General features: G+C 30.9%; 1 protein-coding gene across 1 annotated transcript; it reads left to right on the forward strand.

The window, feature by feature from the left end:
* The first annotated feature begins 10215 nt into the window (after positions 1–10215).
* LOC120137481 (putative glucose-6-phosphate 1-epimerase) lies at positions 10216–13277 on the forward strand. Its single transcript, XM_039153214.1, has 8 exons — positions 10216–10379; positions 10935–11009; positions 11529–11585; positions 11665–11825; positions 12304–12444; positions 12550–12652; positions 12736–12835; positions 12973–13277. The coding sequence occupies exons 1-8, from the start codon at positions 10287–10289 to the stop codon at positions 13185–13187; spliced, it is 945 nt and encodes a 314-aa protein (XP_039009145.1). The 5' UTR covers positions 10216–10286; the 3' UTR covers positions 13188–13277.
* The last annotated feature ends 7620 nt before the right edge of the window (positions 13278–20897 follow it).

A 20897-nucleotide genomic window follows, 5' to 3' on the forward strand; every position in this document is an offset into this window, starting at 1 on the left:
TGTCGATTAAATTAAGCATTCTTATATGAAAATGAATTAAGATTTAGTCCTTAGATTTGACATTAAAACATACCTTGCAAAGTATCTCACTTTGTTTAAATGTTGAGCTATTGATGTTTACTACTAAGCACAAATTGAAGGCAAGTAAACACACACACACATATATATATATTATCAAATTGTAATTAAGATATATTTTCTTTTCTATTTTAACAAGTTAAATTCTTAATACTAAAATCAAAATATTTATACAAAAATTCATAAAATAATATAATTTTATGTTCTTTAATATATATTATATTTATTTGTAAATACAAAAACATATTTACACAATTATAATTATGTGTTTATTTCTATTAAAATATTGAGAGATGTACAAACTTATATCGGTGTAAGTATGTATAATTGTTAGTATATTTAGAGATGTACATACATTGGTATAAGTATGTATTGCTTGTTACAATTTTTTATTTTATTCATGCTACATGTATAAGTCGTACAACTAAATATCATATCAAATTATTTGAAAAAATTAATAGAAAACATACAAAAAACTATAATATAGAAAACTTTTTTTATGAAAATTAATACCAAAAATAAACGCAATAAAATACATTTAAAAAAATTGAATCAAGCACATACATAATAAATACTCAAAATAAAATAGAAATTTAATTATTATTTTTATTTTTTACTATATCAATCATATTATTTTATAATGAGTATTAAAAAATTTAGAACCACAATAAAAATAAAAGAAATCCATATCAATGTATTTATGCATAAAGGAAATATCATTTTGAAACAATTCTTTAATCATTAAGGTCGTTTTGTTCAGCTTAAATGAGGGTGGAACTATAAATTTATTTTAGCAGGGTTAAGATATTTTTGTTTTCCATGAATACAATTTTTTTAAATGAGGGGTTGGTATTTTTTTCAAAATTATATATTTTTAGTATTTTTTAATACTTAAAAAATAATTGACGGACCTAAGGATCCCATTAATCCCCATGAAGTTCCACCTCTGAGTTTAGAATGATTGTAAGATAATATTTGTTCAAAATATTTTTTAGTCAATAATTATACACATCACAAAAGTAGTTACTCGAATTCAAAAGTTTTAAAGAGAGTAATTATTTTTTTATCATTTAGATCGTTTAATAAATTTAACATATTATAATTATTTTTTATCATTTAGATCGTTAATAAATGTAATATATAAATTTTGAGGATTATTATTATTTTACTATAACACCCTCTAAATATTGGCTAAAATGTAAAATAAGTGCCTAAACTATATTATTTTTCACGAATAGGTGGCTAAAGTATTTTTTGACTCATCCCGATACCTAAAGTTACAAACGTTATCACTTTAGTTGCCCGAGTCATCAACTGTGTTAATTTCTTCCGTTAAATGATATGTCATAATTTGGTGATTTTAAAAAATATATTTAAAATTAAAAAACTTAAAATTATATATTTTTTATAAAAAAATAAAAAGTTTTGAAATTACCCAAAATTTTGAAAACCTTCATTTCAACTCCTAAACCCACATCAACCGTGGCAGATCCATAAATATTTTTCAAGGTGGGAACATATGTATTAATAATGAAAAATTTGTATGTGTTGGACACAAATAAAATTTCAAGGTTGACACTAACATAAAGAAATTCGTATTCAAGGGTGAGCACTGAGTTTAACATACATTCCCTACTGACGCGAGCAGTCGCACTTTGTCATCGACGAAGCTCCACCCGACCTCATCTCTCTTAGCAACAAAAATCCCTATGAAATCGTGACCGATTGACGATGAGTCAACATTTTATGCCCTGCAAACTCTAGGATAAAAATTGCAATCTCATGCGATTATGACAGTCAACCGACTGCAACTACGGCGGCGTATGTCTAAGAGGATAGCAAGGATTATGTCGGCGGTTATGATCATGACTGAAATGGGTGACGCTAGTGAGTTAATGTTAGGATTTAGGGATTTTAGAGTTTTTTTATAATTAAAGAGAACTTAGTTTTTTGTAATAAATATAATAATATTTTAATATTTTTTAAAAAATAAATTTCAAAATTACTATATTGTAACACGTGTTGGTTAACAGAAAAAATTAACATTATTGACGACCTAAACACCTAAAATAAGTCAAAAATATTATATATATTTATTCATAAAATCAATATAATTTGAATACTTATTTTTTTTGTAAGCACTAAATATACTAAAACACATATATTTATTAAACATCCTATTATATATCAAAATTACGTGAAGCGCCAATTTAGATTCAAAAGTCTCAACATCAAGCAATTTAATGTTGCTTTTGAAACTTCGTGTCCACGTCACCATCACACTTCATCAACCGGAGTGTCCGATAGTTCACCGACGGCAGACTCCATGTGTAAAACTGATTTGCCACGTGTCAGCCGCTGTTACCGATCCATCCCGCATTTAATGCGAATGTCGTTTGGGCAGGAAAATTATAAAAGAGTTTGGTTTTATTTTGCTACTTACGACGAAACTCATTAATGGAAGACTTTGATTGATGAGAAAATATTAAATATATAGTAATTACAAAGACAACGATGGCAACCAGCTTACTTTTTTTTTAATAATTTTTTTAAATATTTATTGCATGGGATGAGTTTGAGGTCAAGTAAATTGATAGGATACAAGAGTTTGTCTTTGCACCGATTTGAAAACATTAATTGAATTGCAATATTTCGATTTTAATATTTGTTTTCTTAAAAGTTTGCGTGTTGAGTCTCATTAAGCACGAAGATAAAATAATTTTTGTTATAACTTGAGAATTTGAGTTCACACGTTATAGATGTAAGAGGTGTAAACATTTAATGTTAAAAGGTTAAGAGTTATATTTAAATATATATTGTTTTGTATTTATCCTAGATTAATTAAAAAAGAATCAAATTAAAAAAATAAAATAAAGTATGTCATTCTTCACGAACTAACTTATCTAAGTAATTAAATGAATCATTGTTCTTCCTAGAGATCATAAGTTTAAACACCGACTGCAGCAGGGTGATTGATTGTTTATTGTCAAATAGTGAGAGTATTTAAAGTAATACTTTATAATCACCTTAGTTTAATCGGAAACAATATAAACTAAACACACACTACTAATTAATGTCATAATAATTATTTTCATGCATTTCTGATCAAATAGATAGAAACACGAATCAACTTACTTCAGTGATTAAATGAATCGTTATTGTTTCTAGAGGTCATGTGTTCAAACACTTGTAATTACATCAGAATGATTGAGCATTTATTGTCAAATAGTTAAAAGTATTTAGAACATATACTACTTTATAATTATCATAGGTTAAGAAAAAAACAAAAGATAAGAAGGATTTTTTTCCAAATTTAATATGGGTGGCTCATAAATAATTATCCCCAAACGCGTGCTACACGTTACACATATGATATATTTGACCCTAGCCTTTGAAAACACAATCCTAGTTTTTTCTTCTTCTCTCTTTAAAACATGAATTATATTGAACCCAAAATAATATATTTAGATCGAGTCCAATACCGCAATAATTATTATTTAATTTTAAAAAAATATTTCATATATATTTAGATCTTTCGAAAAATCCTAGCGGCTTATTTCTCCTCATCTTTCTTCCTTTTTTTTCTTCTTTATAACTTTGCAAATTTTATTGTTCAATCCAATTTTTTTCTTCAATTTTATTTAACTAACGCCGACGTCGATTTTGATGCTGGTTTTCGCTCGTGGATTTTTTTTTTAGTTTTTTTAATAAGAATAATTATGTCTTTATGACATATTATCCGTTTTATGTCATGTTTATCTCTGTCTTTGTGATACGTTTTTCTCTGCCTTTTGGTAATTTTCGATTTTTTGTCGTTGTTTTCATTTCTATTTTTTCTCAGGGTTGGATTTGACATCACCACGACTGATCAAGATGACGCTTATTTGTTATCATGATGATCTTTCTTGCTTTGGACTCTCGAATTGATTTGGATACATGTTTTGCGTTCGTGAATAGTTATTCCATGTTGCTTGAATCTGATTTGTGATTTGTCGATGGCCTTTAGTAGTTTCATCTCCTTTTGTAGTTCGTTTTTCGATTCAGTCAGATTTGTTCATATTTTTATTTTTTTCGAACTTTTTGGTTAGGTTTTTTAACCTTTTACTTATAATTGCTCATTGTGTGATATAGGTGGCTAATTTTTGTGTCAATAGTTATAAAAAAATATCATAATTATAATTTTTTATGTCTACGTTATACTTGTAAATTTTCATTGTAATTTTAGATATTTTCTATTTTTAATAAAACTAGTGGCTTTCTATGAAGAAGAAAAAGAAAAAAATATCTTTGGGAGGTTAACATAGGTTATTCTAAGGGATCGACCTAGGCAGGACGGGTAGGGGCAATCATCTCCTAAAAATCTAAAATTATCATATATTTTATATTTTTCTATGTATTTTCTATTGAAAATATGTTTTTGCCTCCTCCCTAAAATTTTATTTGTCTCCTGAAATTTTATAAGTTTAAATTATTCTCCTAACATTAAATCTTGCGTCCGTGATGGAACTTATTGTGTACATGTTTAACCTTCATTTTCTAGATTTGGATTAATCTTTATAAGACATATAAGAAGAAAATGAGTTGATGAGTTTGTGTACCACAGTACACGATTTAAAGTTTGATGTTAAAATAAAAGTATTTTAAATTTAATATTAAACTTACTATTAACCTACACTTTAATAAATAATGATATAATTTCCTCTTAACATTAAATATTTCTTTACACATCGATCTACGAACAACATGTAACTTTTTAAAAAGGACGAATTCGATTAGTTGACCTAACGTTTAGAATTTGCACGTTTAGTTTGCATATAATTGGAAGAGATTCGTTCATATCCACTCCGATCGTAGGAAACACAAACAGTGCAGCCAATTATGAAAAATGCAAAGAGAAAACACCAAATCAATATGTTTTTCTTCTCCCATGGCGTCGTTTTCCTGCAAAACCAAACCGCGTGCATGATGTCCCTACCCTATTCAATCACGCTCTTTGCCCATTCAAACCCTGTATTTTCTCGTTTTCAACGGCTTTCATCTACTTCATTCATTGTCGATTTTATTATTATTATTATTACCTTTTTGAAAGGAAATTTTATTAATTTATAATCGTGTACGTTAAGGGTTACATAAATCACTAAATGTATTAAAATGTAGTGTCGTTTTTTAACGGCGAGATATTAAAATGTAATAAAAATTAAATGTTAGGTATGATATTGAAAAATTAAAAGTTCATACACTAAAACGGATCAAAACTGATAGTTTAAGTACTAAATGTATAATTTACCCTTATTATTATTAGGGTAAACCACACAAACAAGTCACCAAATTATGAGTAATTTTCTATTTTTAGTATCAAAGTTTCAAAAATAACAAAAAAAAATCACTAATATTATCATTTTTGTAATAAATTAGCCACTCGACTGTCAACCTTCGTCAGATCAAAACAATATAATGTGGCATTAGGGAGTTAGTTTGATGTCCTTTCGTCATGTTGGTCATACTTTTTTTTAATATGAATGATATAAACTAGTAATTGAACTCTCATCTAGGTGATCCTCTGTGTACCCCTCGTCTTTCATGCAGCAAATTATCTCTTTCAGCGTTCTCGCCATTCCTCCGAGCTAGTTGCTCTCCATATAGGATTGTTTCTATTTCAGCAGGTGGTCTATGAAATTCATGAATTCCATATGGTAGCTTTCAGGCAAGTTTGGTTATCCCATTGGCCATTAAAGTACATTCTCTCGGTAAAAATTGAAACATCAATTTCCACTCTCAGTGACAGAGCCATAATGTGTGGTATTATGGAGGAAGATTCTTTCTTCAATTGGCTGTTAACACACAATGTTATTGCCTCCTTGCTATCTATTTCAATAATAAAGTTGCGTGTCCTTAATTCTCAAGAAATATGCATTCCCTCGTACATACATCCCATAGTTCTGCACCAAGGACCGAGCACACTCCTTTAACTTCCGTAAAATTAGTGATTCATTCTCTCTTTACATCCCATATTATTTCACCGTATATTGTTAGTATTTTGACTCACTTTTAATAAAAAAATATATTATATATAATATAATTGTTTAGCTTCTTCTTTGATATGATTTTTTTTAAGATTTGTTAAAAAAATATATACAATCATTTAATCACAGTTTCGCCGTTCCTTTCCATAAATGTCGAGTAGTACAAACCTGTGCATGAGAGAGGGTACATTGTTAATAGACAAAACAACTAAGGGCTTTTAAAGTGGCTTGAAAGTGGGAGGTTAGTGACAATGGGTGTTGTGTGTTTTGGTCTAAAATGATGACCTTACATCTAACACATAGGTTAACCTTAAATATAAATATAATTTTCTTTAAAAAAGAATTAAGTATCCCATGATAATAGAAGAGAAAGCCACATGTAGTAGTAATATAGAGCTCGAAGAAAAGATCTCATGGTCTTATCTGACTAGAGAGAGATCCCCTTTATTTGGCCGAAACTAAATCAAAACCCTACGTTCAAATAAATAGTGTCTTTCACTTTGAACCCACTTTTTGCTATAAAATCCATTGTTTGATGCAACAGTTCTCACAGCACATTACAAATAAAAACAATACAAAATAACAAATAAAGTTTCTTACATTTTAATAAAGTAGAATCAAATGTCGACCTCGTTAATCTTCTTCTTCTCGATTCTCTTCGTATTGCTATCGACAACACACGCATTCAACATCACCGAGATCCTCAGTCGATTCTCCCAGTTCAGCACGTTCAATTCCCATCTAACTGGAACCGGATTGGCGAGCCAAATCAACAATCAGAAAGCCGTGACGGTCCTCGTCATCGCCAACGATCAATTGAGGTCCTTCAATTACCAAGCGGAGAACGATGTCAGGCAAATCCTGAGCTTCCATGTGGTACTCGATTACTACGACGAAACGAGTCTCAGAAGCTTGACGTCTAGGACGGTCCTCCCCACGCTTTACCAAGGATCTACATTGACCGTCAACAATGACGGCGGTGCAATTACTTTCAGACCCTCTGGTGCAAATCCTAACATGGATATCAAATTGCTCGGCACCGTCGAATCGCAACCCCATAGCATTTCTGTATTACAAATCGCTGGTATTATAACGCTTAGCGGCCCGTCTTCCGCTCCGTCGCAGCAACCTCCCTCTGCCGCTCCCAAGGCTTCCCCTCCTAGGAAAGTCTTAGCACCGGCACCGGATCCAACACCGAGTACTCAAGCGAAGAAGTCCCCTGCCCCGGCCCCAGTCCCGGTCTGGACTCCATCGAGACAATCTAACAATAAAACAAGAAAAGCATCGCCTCCGTCCCCGACTACTAAAACTAAACCAAGCAACAATGCACCATCTCCATCCAAGACTATATCAATCAATGCACCAGCATCACCACCACCTCCCAAGACCACATCAATCAATGCACCACCTCCATCCAATTCTACATCAGTCAATCCACCAACTGACAGCCCGTCACCGCCCGAATCGAACTCGACTACACCCCCACCGGTTGCTTCACCACCAACAGAGGCCCCAGTAATACCGCCTTCTAGTGACCAAGAAGACAACGTGCCACCTCCAGTAGCAGCATCCACGCCTAAACCATCGGGCGGTACACCACCACCTCCGGCTACTGCGGCCGCAGTTGAAGCTCCAGCTCCTACTAAGTCTGCTGCACCTGCACTTATAAGTTCTGGGAATTATCTTGCCTCCATCATTGTGTTTCTCACTACGGCTCGGTTTTTGTTTAACATGATTTGATGATTAGTTTTCTTTTTCCTTTTGCTTTTGGATTTTAATTTTTGGGTTGTACTCATTTACCATGATGAGATTTTTTCAATCTTTGAGTGTTTCGATAATTCGAGTGGCGAAGCGAAGAAAAAATGCATTGGCCAATCATTAATATTGTTCGACTCTACAAATCTCAATTCAGGAAGAAATTATTAGATAAATATGTCTTATTACGTAATATACGTGGTCCTATTATCTCAAAAGGTAACTTCTAAATAACTACTAACTCTATTTTTTTGACCTTATTAGTTTGGGCCACGGATGACATGGTGAACCGGGTCCATCTAATAATTTTTTCTAATTCAGAATAAAAAAGGTTCACTTATATGCACTAAAAAACAATTATTGATAGAGTTTAATACGAAAATATATTGATTAATTTATTTAATTCATAACTAAAAAATGAATATTTAATATACTAATAATATACAATTTTATATGCCATTAGTTATTAAAATATGATACATTATAAAATAAATAAATAAATTTGATTTAATTTTAAAGTTTTATAATAATTTATTATCACCTGGTTTAGTCACATTGCGCGCATAAAAATATACACTATATGAAAATCAAATATTAATCGATTTCCCAAACTGTTTTCTCTACAAAAGTTTTTAAACTACCAAAAATAATGGGTTTTTTTTATTTTATTTTGAATTGATACAGTGAAAAATTAATATAAGAGAAAAAGAGGAGTAAATACGATGGTTGTAGTATTGATCTTATTATAAAATACGATCTATAATAGGTGGTAATTGGTTGTCGATAATTGTAGGAAAAATATAGTGTCAACAAGTGAATTGTTTAAAATTTTAGAGACAAATTGATTCACCACTAAAGTTTAATATCTAAAACGACGTCATTTTAATAATCAGTAACTTCACTAAAATAATGTCATTTTGTTTGTGTCATCACACCATTTGAATTTTAACGATCCATTGACATAATTGAAGTCAAAACTAAGTTTATTGATATAATTGAAGAAATTAAAAATTAAGTAATATAAATTATACATTATCTAAAATTCAAATTCAATGGTATATAGTTTATCTTAATATTTAGAATATTTTTTGAAATTATATTTAGAATAATTAAGTTTAATTTATGATTTGATGTTTTAATTTTATTCATATCCTCACTTTAATATTTTTTCAATTTTAATACCTAAATTATTATTCTTTATATCATAATTTATTTTTTAAATATCGACATATTTTTATTGAATGACACTAATTTTAAAGGTAAAATGAGATGAAAATAATTAAATAATTATTTATTACGGTGAAGATTTTTATCAACAAGTAGATTTTAATGTGCGTTAAATGTATCAAATAACAATCTATAATAATTTAGGTATAATAGTAAAATAAAAAAGTAGGTACTATAATGAAAACTAGTATAATTTATGGGTCAAATCATGAATAAATCGTTTTTAAAAGAATAAATTACACTGTTCCTCACTGTACTATACTATCTCTCCTATTTTCCTCTCCCTACTTTCAATTTTTCTATTTTGCTCACTGAATTTTACAGATTAAATCATTTTGCTCATTATGCCGTTAAGTTTTTAACGACGTTATGACGTGGCACAAGAATCAAAATGACACCGTTTTGAAAAACTCAAATATACTCTAAAACGACATCGTTTTGGTGAGTAAATATGAGAGAGTAAAGTTTAATGACTTATGGTACAATTTACCCTTTTTCCTTCTCCTCTCCATTTTCTCTCTGCTAGTCACCACGTCATTTTCATACAGCCCGTCGACCTCTGTAGATGACAGTCGTTCGATCCCAAAATGGGATGGGTCGGTTCGTCTCGACCCATTGAGTCTGAATCGAGTGGTTGTTTCACCGAAAATGTCCCAAAACCTGTGAATTTGGACTGAAACGTTTCAGTTTCCTCACTCTCAATCTCAAATTTGTGGAGTTCGGATTTGAATTCACGACGTCGAGACGCAACCACCTATCCTATTTTGGGACCAAAAGGCCACCCTCTACGATTGTAGACGATGGTCGACAGTGACATCCAACCACCTTCTATTTTTATTTTATTTTTAATTATTTTATATTAAATAATAAAAAAGACACATCATCATCCGTTAGAGAGAAAACAGAGTGAGCAAAATGATTCAATTTGTAAAGTTTAGTGAGCAAAATAGATAAATTGAAAGTTAGGTTAGGAAAATAGGAGAGAGAGTTTAGTACAGTGTGAAACGGTGTAATTTACTTTCTTTAACAATATAAACTTGTTAAAAATATGATAAATTGTCATAACTATCTGCTATAAAAATTGCCTTAATTAGTCGACCCTCCGAAAATCCACAATAATGCTCCACTTCTCGCTCTCGCTCTGTTTTTCCTTTTCTTTTTTATATTTCTTTGAAAGATCGATTCAATATCTCGAAGGCATCAATGGCATCAGAGAACGTGTATGTCGAGCATTGTAAAGGCATCCATGGCCTCGATAAAGTCATCTTGAGGGAGATTCGCGGTTACTCTGCTGAGGTTTTTTTTTTGCCGTTTCATTATCTCTTTTTCTCTGTTCCACGATCTTTCGCTTGCATTTCGTTATCCGGTCATTATTGTCTCTGCTTTCCTTTATTTTCGAAAGAAATTGTTTGTTTTGTGAATTTAGTCTGCAATGTCGAAATCTGTGTCGAAATGTTAACTGCATTGCAAGAAGTAACTTTGTTTTTTTACGTGATTTGTTCGTTTAATTATTCCTTTTATAGATATGGATCTTGCGAATTGCGACGATATAGGTGCCTGTATAATGAAACTAAACTATGATGATTTAGCCTTGATTAATAAATTTTATGTTTATTCATTAAGTTTGCATTGAGTTTTGAGTAAAGAACGGTTCATTCTTTTGTTGCAGTAGTAAATAGGTTTGTCTTTTGTATTGAAAAGAAGAGAAATGAAGCTAAACTGTTTGAACTCAATTATAAAAAAATGCATGAATCAATTGAACAAAATAGTCGGAATGATTCTTAAAACCAAACTTGATGTGCAATATTTAACGATTTCTTGTATTCATCCTGCTTTGTTTTCCTTAAACAGGTGTATCTCTTTGGAGGCCAAGTCACATCTTGGAAGAATGACAAAAGGGAAGAGTTGCTTTTCCTCAGTAATAAGGTACCTGTTTTAGAATTATTGTTCTTAGAAATTATTTAGCATAATAATTTAAATGAATTGCAGTTACCACTTCTCCTGCCATTAGTGATCTACGCTTCATCATTAGATATAGTATTTGACTGAACGAGCAATGATTCATTTAATAAATTTTATCACATTGGCGGTAGTAGTGAGTTATCATTTACTCCTACCTAGGCAACTATTTGCAACTTATATAGTATTTTTAGGTGTTTGGTTGATACTTAATGCTGCTTCTTTTTGAGGAGGTCGGTGCTAAAAAAATAGTTAATAAATAAATAAAGAGTTAGATATTTTGAGGGGAGTATTAAAATGCCAACTGTATATGTTTACTTACCTTTTGATACAGGCAAGGATTCTATTTTTTTTAAGTACAAAATAATTGTAATTGAAATGATCGATGCATGCTGATTTTTATATGGGAAAAAGTACAGCAACTTGAATGGATCTACAAACTATTTGTAATTGTCTTTTCTATTAAAGCGTGTGTTCTTTCTGCAGGCTATTTTTCAGCCACCTAAGGCTATCCGTGGAGGTATACCAATCTGTTTTCCTCAAGTATGTGCTTCTAAACTCTCTCTCCCCCCCCCCCTCATTTTTATTTCTTTGTTTCAAATTTTATTCTTGAACCATGCAGTTTGGGAATATTGATTCTCTTGAGAAACATGGATTTGCAAGAAATCGACTATGGAGTGTTGATCCTGATCCCCCACCATGTTCAACGCATTCTTCTACCAGGGCCTTCGTCGACTTAATTCTTAGGCACTCTGAAGAAGAGTTGAAGATTTGGCCTCACAGGTTCATTGCTCTATATGAACTTTGTTTTATTTAATAGTTAATACAGTTCCTAGATTGACATCTTGGTTTCAGTGACCCTTTTAAGAAAAATTGTCTTCTGTCTGGACCAGATTTTATATCTTTATTCCAGCTTTTGTATTCTATGGCATCAGGTTGTGTGCTGTTTTGTAGCTAACCCATATCTAGTTTTAAAATCAATCATAGATGTTCTCTTACGAACAGGGATGGACAAGGGGCGGGTAGGGACAGATGCGCCGCTGAAAAATTAAAATTACTATATATTTTATATTTTTTTTATGAATTTTCTGTTAAAATCTGTTTTCACTCCCTGAAATTTTATAAATTCAAGTTCGCCCACTAAGTTCAAGTCCCCCCTGCTTACAGATAAATTGATTGTCGTTATGTGGCATAACCTATGCATGTGAGATGGATCCTGGAGTTATATCATGTGAATTAAGGGATATGCAATTCTGTGCAGGTTTGAGCTTCGGTTGAGGGTAGCACTGACTCCTGCAGGTGATTTGTTGTTGACATCCCGCATCCGAAATACAAACACTGATGGAAAGTCGTTTACATTTACATTTGCCTATCACACATATTTTTTTGTCACCGATATCAGGTTTAAAAAAGTTATTTTACCTTTTAATAACATGTATATCATAAATATTTTCCTATGACTTGTTCTTTGTTCTGTACAATTCATTTTGTATTTACTTTTATTTAGTGAAGTGCGAGTAGAAGGACTAGAGACACTGGATTATTTGGATAATCTGCACAACAGGGAGCGGTTCACTGAACAAGGGGATGCAATAACGTTCGAGTCAGAAGTTAGTGTCAATTTTTCTTAAAGCAGGCTTATATTTCCCCGTCTTTCAATTCTAACTTGTATTTATTGTCCTTGATGAAAAAGGTGGATAAAATATTCCTCAGTACACCAACAAAAATTGCCATCCTGGATCATGAAAGGAAGCGAACATTTGTGCTGCGAAAGGATGGACTTCCTGATGCTGGTAAGTTTGTTATCTCTATACGCTTCCATGCTAATTAGAACGCTGACATGTTGTAAAACGTTTGATGGATAAGCATGTAAATTATTGTTTTCGACCACAGCTTGTAAAATATATTGTTTCCTATATCTATATTTCAGTTGTGTGGAATCCCTGGGACAAGAAAGCGAAGGCAATGGCTGATTTTGGCGACGAGGAGTATAAGCAAATGCTTTGCGTAGAGGCTGCTTGTGTGGAGAACCCCATCACCTTGAAACCCGGTGAAGAGTGGAAAGGAAGGCAGGAGATCTCGGTTGTTCCTTCAAGTTACTGCAGTGGACATCTCGACCCGCGTAGAGTAACTTTTACTGGTTGAACACTGGTTTTTTTCTCTTCAACATATCCCTTGTACAGTTTAAATCTCGAAATCCAATTCAGCCTCCTTCGACTGGCTCCACATATCGTGCTCCAGCCAAGCCATTTGATTGCAAACTGTCTCTGTGCCTAAAATTTTCATATAGGGTATGGTAATTTTGCAGATCAGTTTCTTTGGATGTTTTGATTGATTATTCTCTATTATTCTTTCATAGAATAGAAGTCAAATTACTATTTAGTATATCGTACAAAAAGTGTCTCGATAGATAAACGAACGTCGAAATTAAGCATGATTTGCCGACGTGAATGTGGATGAAGCATTGTTGTTGTTCGAAGACCATACAAAAACTCGCCAGAAGGGTCTTCGTTTTCGCTTGTGATTGTTAGCGGCCTCGGATCTCCTGAGCATCTCCGACATCACTTGCACATCTTGGTATCCACAAGTTTGTATATCATCATGTAGCTTTAAGAGCCCTCTACCTGCATCAATTATTATGGAATTATTAGCAAAAAAAAAAAGCAATGGATTCTTTTTGTTTTTCTCTTTTGGGTTTTGGAAGTCATGTTCAGCATTAATTGTGATGATCTTGAGTAAAGTGGTCCATTGTTGTGATTTGGTCAAGATTGAGCACTAAACTTTGTGGTTGAATAAAGGAAGAAAAGTGATACGTTTGTTGTTTTCAGGCCACAATTAAGGCAACAAAGATGCACTGAAAAAGATGTTGATCCCACCCTTTTGAATGCATGGACCATCAAGCTATGGCTTCGTGGTCCACACTATCCGTTTGGGTTTCAGCATATTAAAACACATCAGTGAAAATCTGGACATGTTTTTATTTCCTTTTCTTTCTTGCCATTATAAATATAACCGATGAAATAGAGTAATGGAAGTTATATATAAAAATCAAAGAGGGTTTTCCTTTTATACATAAAAATTGGATATTGGGCATAGCAAAATACTAGTGGGATCTTCTAAAATTTTGTTTCCTTGATTTTAATTTGTATAAACTAGACTAATTAAATTTAGTTCAATTTATATATAACTTTTAAAATAATATATCGTAATTATAAGATAATATTTATAGTTCAAACCTAGAACTTATAAAAAAGAATAACACTACTTTAAACATTGAAATTCTTCACATTCAATTATTACTATATCATATGGGAGCACATATAATTAAACATATTTAGATGGCGAGGAACTTTGTTAGTATAAATATTATATTAAAAATAAAATACTTTATTATTAGTTTAAAATTGAAAATAGGATTGGGTAAAAAAATGCTTAATACCAAAATAAGTGTCTAGATTATACGGTTTTTCCTAAATAGTTGCCTAAATTATTTTTTGATTCATCCAGGTATCTAACGTTACAAATGTTACCTATTTAGGTGTCTGGGCTATCAACGACGTTAATTTTCATCTTTAAGTAATATGTGTCATAATATGATGATTTTAAAACTTATTTTTTTTTAAAATTATTATATTTATAAAAAAACCATAATTTCTCTTAAATTATAAAATAGCTCTTAAATCCCTAAAATCTCAAATCCTAACTTTAACCCACCGTCTCCGCCCTTTCTAACCACAACAACTGCCGCTGACATAGCCTCCGCCATCCTCCTAGTCATACCCCATAGTTGACGTCGATTGGTAGTCGAAAGCGCGTGGGATTGCGATTTTCAACCTAGTGTTCGTAGAGTATAAAACATCAATTCATCGTAATCGGTCATAATTTTATAGGAATTTTGGTCAGCAAGAAGAGAAGAGGTTGAGTGGAACTTCTTCGATGCAAAAAATAGTTGCCGACGTAGGTTTAGATGTTAAAATAAAGGTTTTCAAAGTTTTTGATTTCTTTAAAAATTTGTGTTTTCTTTTTAAAATATATATATATATATATATATATATATATATATATATATATATATATATATATATATATATATATTTTTTTAATTTTAAATTTATTCGAATGTGACACGTGTCATTTAACGAAAAAATTAATGTTTTTAACAGTTCGGACACTTACATAAGTAACGTTTGTAACATTAGATATCTGGATGCGTCAAAAAATAGTTTAGTCAACTGTTTGGAAAAATGATATACTTTGTGAAGTTACTTTGGTATTATGCCAAAAGAAAAAATGGAGAAAAAAAAAAGAGGTTAGAATTCCATCTTCTACCATAAATCATAACGTTCCTTTAAGAAACTGGAACAAATACCAGAAGAACGTTGAAAAGTGTTCATTAACTCGGTTTATGAAAGATGTGAAAACGCACCGTTTTGGGGAGGTTTAAGAGGGGTAGAAACGGCAACCCAAAACCGACGAAGAGGGAAAACCATCTTATTCCACCAATCCATGAATCCTTCTTTAACTCTGCTCTTTTTCTTGCTGATTTTGATCTTCCTCTTTCCTCCTCTTCCTCCAAACACTCTAAACGCTGTCGTTTTGAACCCTGCCAGCCTTTTATCTTGTATGAAGGCGAAGAAGATGTTCACAACTTACAGAAAGAGAAGTAAATTAATAAGTGATCGCTAACATTAGGTCGTCCGAATCCAATAGTTTTTACGAAGAGAGGATGAAGAACAACATTGGCCAACCACACGTGACTCATATATATAAGAGGAAGGAAAATATATAGTACTTATTTTTGCTTTTCTTAAAGCATTTTGGTTTGAATTTGACAGAAATTACAAAAATGTTTGGTATCCATCGTTTATATTTTAGGATAAAGTATAGTAATGATCACTGAACTTTTCTAAAGCTTTCACTTAGGTCTCCCAACTTCTAAATCTTGCAATACAGTCCTCTAACATTTAGTCCGATTGCAATATGGTCCCCGACGTAACCGGTCGTTTGACGCCGTTACACTGCTGTTAGTACATTTTCAATATAGTCACTAAACTTTTCAGGCGCTTACATTTAGGTCCCCTAACTTTTAAAACTTGCAACATAGTCCTCAATATCCAAAACATGTAAAAAAAATTAATTCGTTCATGATATATCAGTCTCATAATCAACATGAACTTATTAAAAAGAATATAAGCTCACAAGACGTCGAAAATCACAGGTCGGATCAATATAATTCCAGTAAACTAGTACCAGTAGTCTCTCGGATTGAGTCTGGCGATTTCACTATGTCGATACTCATAACCAATTCTCTGATTTAAAGAAAACCAAACAAGAAGATAAAAAAAATTAGCCTATGACCCTCTTTCACTTCTATTCTAATGGACTGAATATCTTTTATAAGGAGTACTAAAAGTTTTTATTAAGAAGAAAGAAAGAAAATTAGATGGTTTTGGTTCAAAACTAACACTGAATATCCATATCATTGACATGCAGTTCCAGAAACATAAAAATTTCAACAAAAAACACACAATGCGAGCTGAAAATGGAAAAGTGTGAAAGAGTAAAAGCTTACTTCCGGATAGCCCAAAAGAGAAAATAAATACCTTTTTGCAAGTGAGGGGAGAGGCTAAGAAATAAACGCAATCGGTGTTGTGTTACAACAATTCTTCCTCCATTTTTTCTTTGTAAATAAAAAAGCTGAAAGACAGAGTACTATTTGGGTTTACAATTTTACATGGCGGAAAATTGATAAACAAAAACCAAACGAGAGTGCATGTGAGAGAAAGAGACTAAGAGGTGAATGCGCTGTTTGGGATTTCATTATATTTGATCATCTGTTGGAAAATCTTTAACCACAAGGATTAAACGAAGAAATTATTATATGTCATTTATACAAAATAATTTCAGCTTTGTTGGTGACTTTCAACAATGATACTTAGTTCATCTTAGTAGTATTTGTCAACTCTGTATTTCTAACCCCATTTTTTTCTCACAAGCATTTCATCGAACATCTATGCTTCACCTGAGATGACGTGTATCTAACATTACACCTTGAATCGTTCATGGTCCCGATAGTTTCTTGGTTGGGTCTTCTCTCAATGGACCCTTATTCAAGTCAACACCTCCACAAAATTCAAAGTTATATTAGAATTTCTCATGCATCCCCGACTGAAAAGTTACAGTGGAAATGAGAACAGAGAAGCGGCAAAGGAAATTCAAGATCGAAAAGGAATTTTGGTTTAGAATGAAATTGATGACTGTGTTGTAAGTTTTAAGTTGGGGGACCTAAATGAAAGTGCCTGAAAAAGTTCAGTGATCATATTGCAAATGTACTAACGACAATGTAACGACATCAAACGGCCGGTTAAGTCGGAGACCATATTGCAAACGGACTAAATGTTGGAGGATTGTATTACAAGTTTTACAAGTTAGGGGACTTAAATGAAAGCTTTAGAAAAGTTCAGTGACCATTACTATACTTTACCCTATATTTTATTAGTCTTGTGGGATATCGGTTTGATATTTTAGCTTCTTCTCATATTCTAGTTTAATCAAGAATAGAATAAATCAATTAAATTCTACAGTAAACTTTTTTAAAATTTGATCTAAAACAATCAATAGATCAAATATAGATTAATAAATAACTTTTTTATTTTTTATATATGAAAATTAATGATTTAATAATAAATCATGTTAGGGATAGACATACCAGAAATGTTAACTTTTAATAAATTATATTAAGAATATAGGAATGCAAGATTACATAGTTTTATAGATATAAATTTTTAAGAAATCATATTAAAAGTTTTTAGGCCGTGAGTTCCGTATCTATTACGACCAAAAATCTCCTTTTCCTTTCCTAAGTATAAATTATTTTAAAAAATTATATATAAATGATAAAATTTATATAATATATTAAAACCATTATCTCGATTACATCAATACCACATAACAAATGATATGAATTAGTGTGGGCACTGGGCAGTGGCCTTGGCCATGAAAAAGATTGATGATCAAACGTACCTTGGCTTATTCTTTACCATGACGTTTGCCCAATCATATTCTGACATCTGTTATCTTAAAAATTGATGAATCTTTTACTTTAGGAAATTTCCTGAAGATAAAAACATAATCTTTTCGAGGGAGAAAGTAAAGAGATAAGATGGAATACAAAGAAAAAGAAATCAAAAGTCTTACTTTTTGGTTGAAAACTCATTAGATAAGATAAGAGATTGATGCTTTCACTGTTCTTCTTTAGGCATTGCAACCAACAGACCATAGAATGTTTCTGCGAGTGGGAGATTTTTTGGTTCAAGATTCGGGTTAGATCTTCGACATCAAACTTGAGTTTAAATCCTAAACACGATCCCATTACTGGACCGTGACAATAAATTATTAGTCACGAGAGACCATGCGAGTGAGCGTTTGGTGTTTTGTGTTTTTATTCAGCCAAGAAACTGGGAAGCACATTTCATTTGAAGTCATTTCCGGTATCTAGTTTCTGCTTTTCAAAGTCACACGGTTGCCCAGATCCATGTGTGGCTTGGTAAGCTCGTGCTTACCCATTGAAATAGTTCAGTTCGTGCTTATTTATATAAATCTTAATTACAGAGGTACAATTTTATTATTTAATAGAAAATGTGTTCGATTAAAACTATTTTTTTATTTTTTAATTAAAATATTGTGACATGCTTACTAAGTATGTCATTAGGTACGAATGTTGAAGGTCGAATTTGAATTTATAAAATTTTAGGGGATAAAAATAAATTTTTAATAGAAAATATATATAGAAATCTTTAAAAATGTATATAGTAATTTTAGATTTTCAGAGAGACCCGTGGTTCATCCCATAAAAACTTAGGGTAAATTATATCATTAACCACTCAATTATTTATACTTTTTATTCTTACTATCGATCTTTTAATTTTTTCGATCACATCACTTAATTATTTAATTGTTGTCAATCAAACCGTTAACAGTTGACGGAAATGATGATGTGGTAATTAATAAAATTGACAAAATTATACATTTGGTCTTCAATAGTTATACATTCTATTAATTTGATCCTAATTTTAATTTAGCTTAAAAAATTTAGTCCTCTAATCATATTTTGACACATGTAACAACATGGCTGGAGGGTTTTTAATTTTAACTATTTTATTTTCCACCAAATCAAATGGTGATACGTGTTACTATAGGATTAAATGGAAAATTAATAGAACAAATGAAAAAATAAATAAACGCGTTGATGGGTGTGTGGGTGAGACTCAATCTAGTGACTTTGGATGAAGATTAAACGCCCAAACCACTGGACTATATCCACTGTCTAATTTGCAAATGCAACATTTAGTATATGTAACGAATAACATAAAGAAAAGGATAATTAAAAAAACTATTTGCTGTTTTTCTTTTCAACTTTCCCCATAAGAATTTTTTTATATATAAAACCTTAAACTGAGTTGAAAATTCACACACACACACACATATATATATATATATATATATATATATATATCATTAAATTATTTTTTTAACTCAAGTAAAAATTTTAAATTTTTTATTAATAATTTTATATATTTTTAACTCAGTTTCTTTTTATTAAGAAATATATGAAATTATTTTATAAAAACTTAAACTGAGATAAAAACTTAAACTGAGTTAAAAATATATAAATGAAATTATTTTAAAATAATAAAATTACTACTTAAGTAAAAACTAAAATTACTTTTTACTTTCTTTTTTTTAAATGTTATATACTTAGTGTTCCATTTCTAAATCAGATCGTAGATCTAGGTTTGATTGTTGAACCCCCAACTAGGGGATACAAGTTCGGATCCCAGCCTGACCTTACAGCGTGTTTTTTTATTTTGCTTCCGTCAATTTTCCATCTAATCTTATGGTGACAGGTGTTACCATTTGGTTAGGTGGGAACTGAAATAATTAAAATTTAAAAACAAAATCCTCAAGTTATGTTGTTACACGTGTCATAATGTGATTAGAGAATTAAATTTAATAAATTAAATTGAAATTAAGATCAAATTAATAAAATATATAACTATCAATGACCAAATATATAATTATGTCAATTTTATTAACTGTCACGCTTATATTTCCTTCAACTGGCAGGTAGGTTGATTGACAATAATTAAATAATTAAGTGATCTGACTGACAAAAATAAAAGATTAATTATAAAATTAAAAAGGCTAAACAGTTGAGTAGTTAATAGTATAGTTTACCCAAAATCTTATTGTCTTAGCTCTATTCATTGTAAAAGGAGTAAATTACACAAGTTATCACCGAACTTTACTCTCTCCCCTATTTCACTCATTATACTTTTAATTTTTTCAATCTACTCACTAAACTTTATAGATTGAATTTTTTTATCACTCATCCTTTTTCTCTTAAACAATTGAATGATGTGAATTTTTTTATCAGTCTATAATTATTATATAAATATTCTCATTAATACTTGATTATGATGTGTAATATTTAAAATAAAATAAAATAAATTCTTAAATTTTACATTAAACCCTAATCCTAAATTGCAACCCCACCCTTCCACAGTAAGCAATATCAAAGTTTAGTAAGTAAATGAAAGTACAAGAAGTAAAAAAAGAAAAAAAAGAGTAAAATTAAACGATAATTGATGTAATTTAAAAGATGTAAAATAATTTTATTTTAAGTAATACAAAATAATATTATTTTAATAAATAAATGATAAATAATATTATTTTAATAAATATTTTTAATAGTGAATTAAATCGAATTAATCTGGATTTACATAAAATTAACTTGAAAGATACTAAAGTTTATGTTTCAAAATGTTCTTGGATGATTGAAACTTCCAACTTTTT

Source organism: Hibiscus syriacus, unplaced genomic scaffold (assembly GCF_006381635.1).
Source record: "Hibiscus syriacus cultivar Baekdansim isolate YM2019G1 unplaced genomic scaffold, ASM638163v2 tig00110674_pilon, whole genome shotgun sequence".
Lineage (NCBI taxonomy): Eukaryota > Viridiplantae > Streptophyta > Magnoliopsida > Malvales > Malvaceae > Hibiscus > Hibiscus syriacus.

Bases quoted from the DNA above. Each gene is read 5' to 3' on its own strand.
- LOC120137481 (XM_039153214.1), top strand. From the start codon at position 10,287: ATGGCATCAGAGAACGTGTATGTCGAGCATTGTAAAGGCATCCATGGC. The intron at 12,445-12,549 runs GTTTAAAAAAGT...ACTTTTATTTAG, and splicing joins TTTTTTGTCACCGATATCAG to TGAAGTGCGAGTAGAAGGAC. The intron at 12,653-12,735 runs GTTAGTGTCAAT...TTGATGAAAAAG, and splicing joins CAATAACGTTCGAGTCAGAA to GTGGATAAAATATTCCTCAG.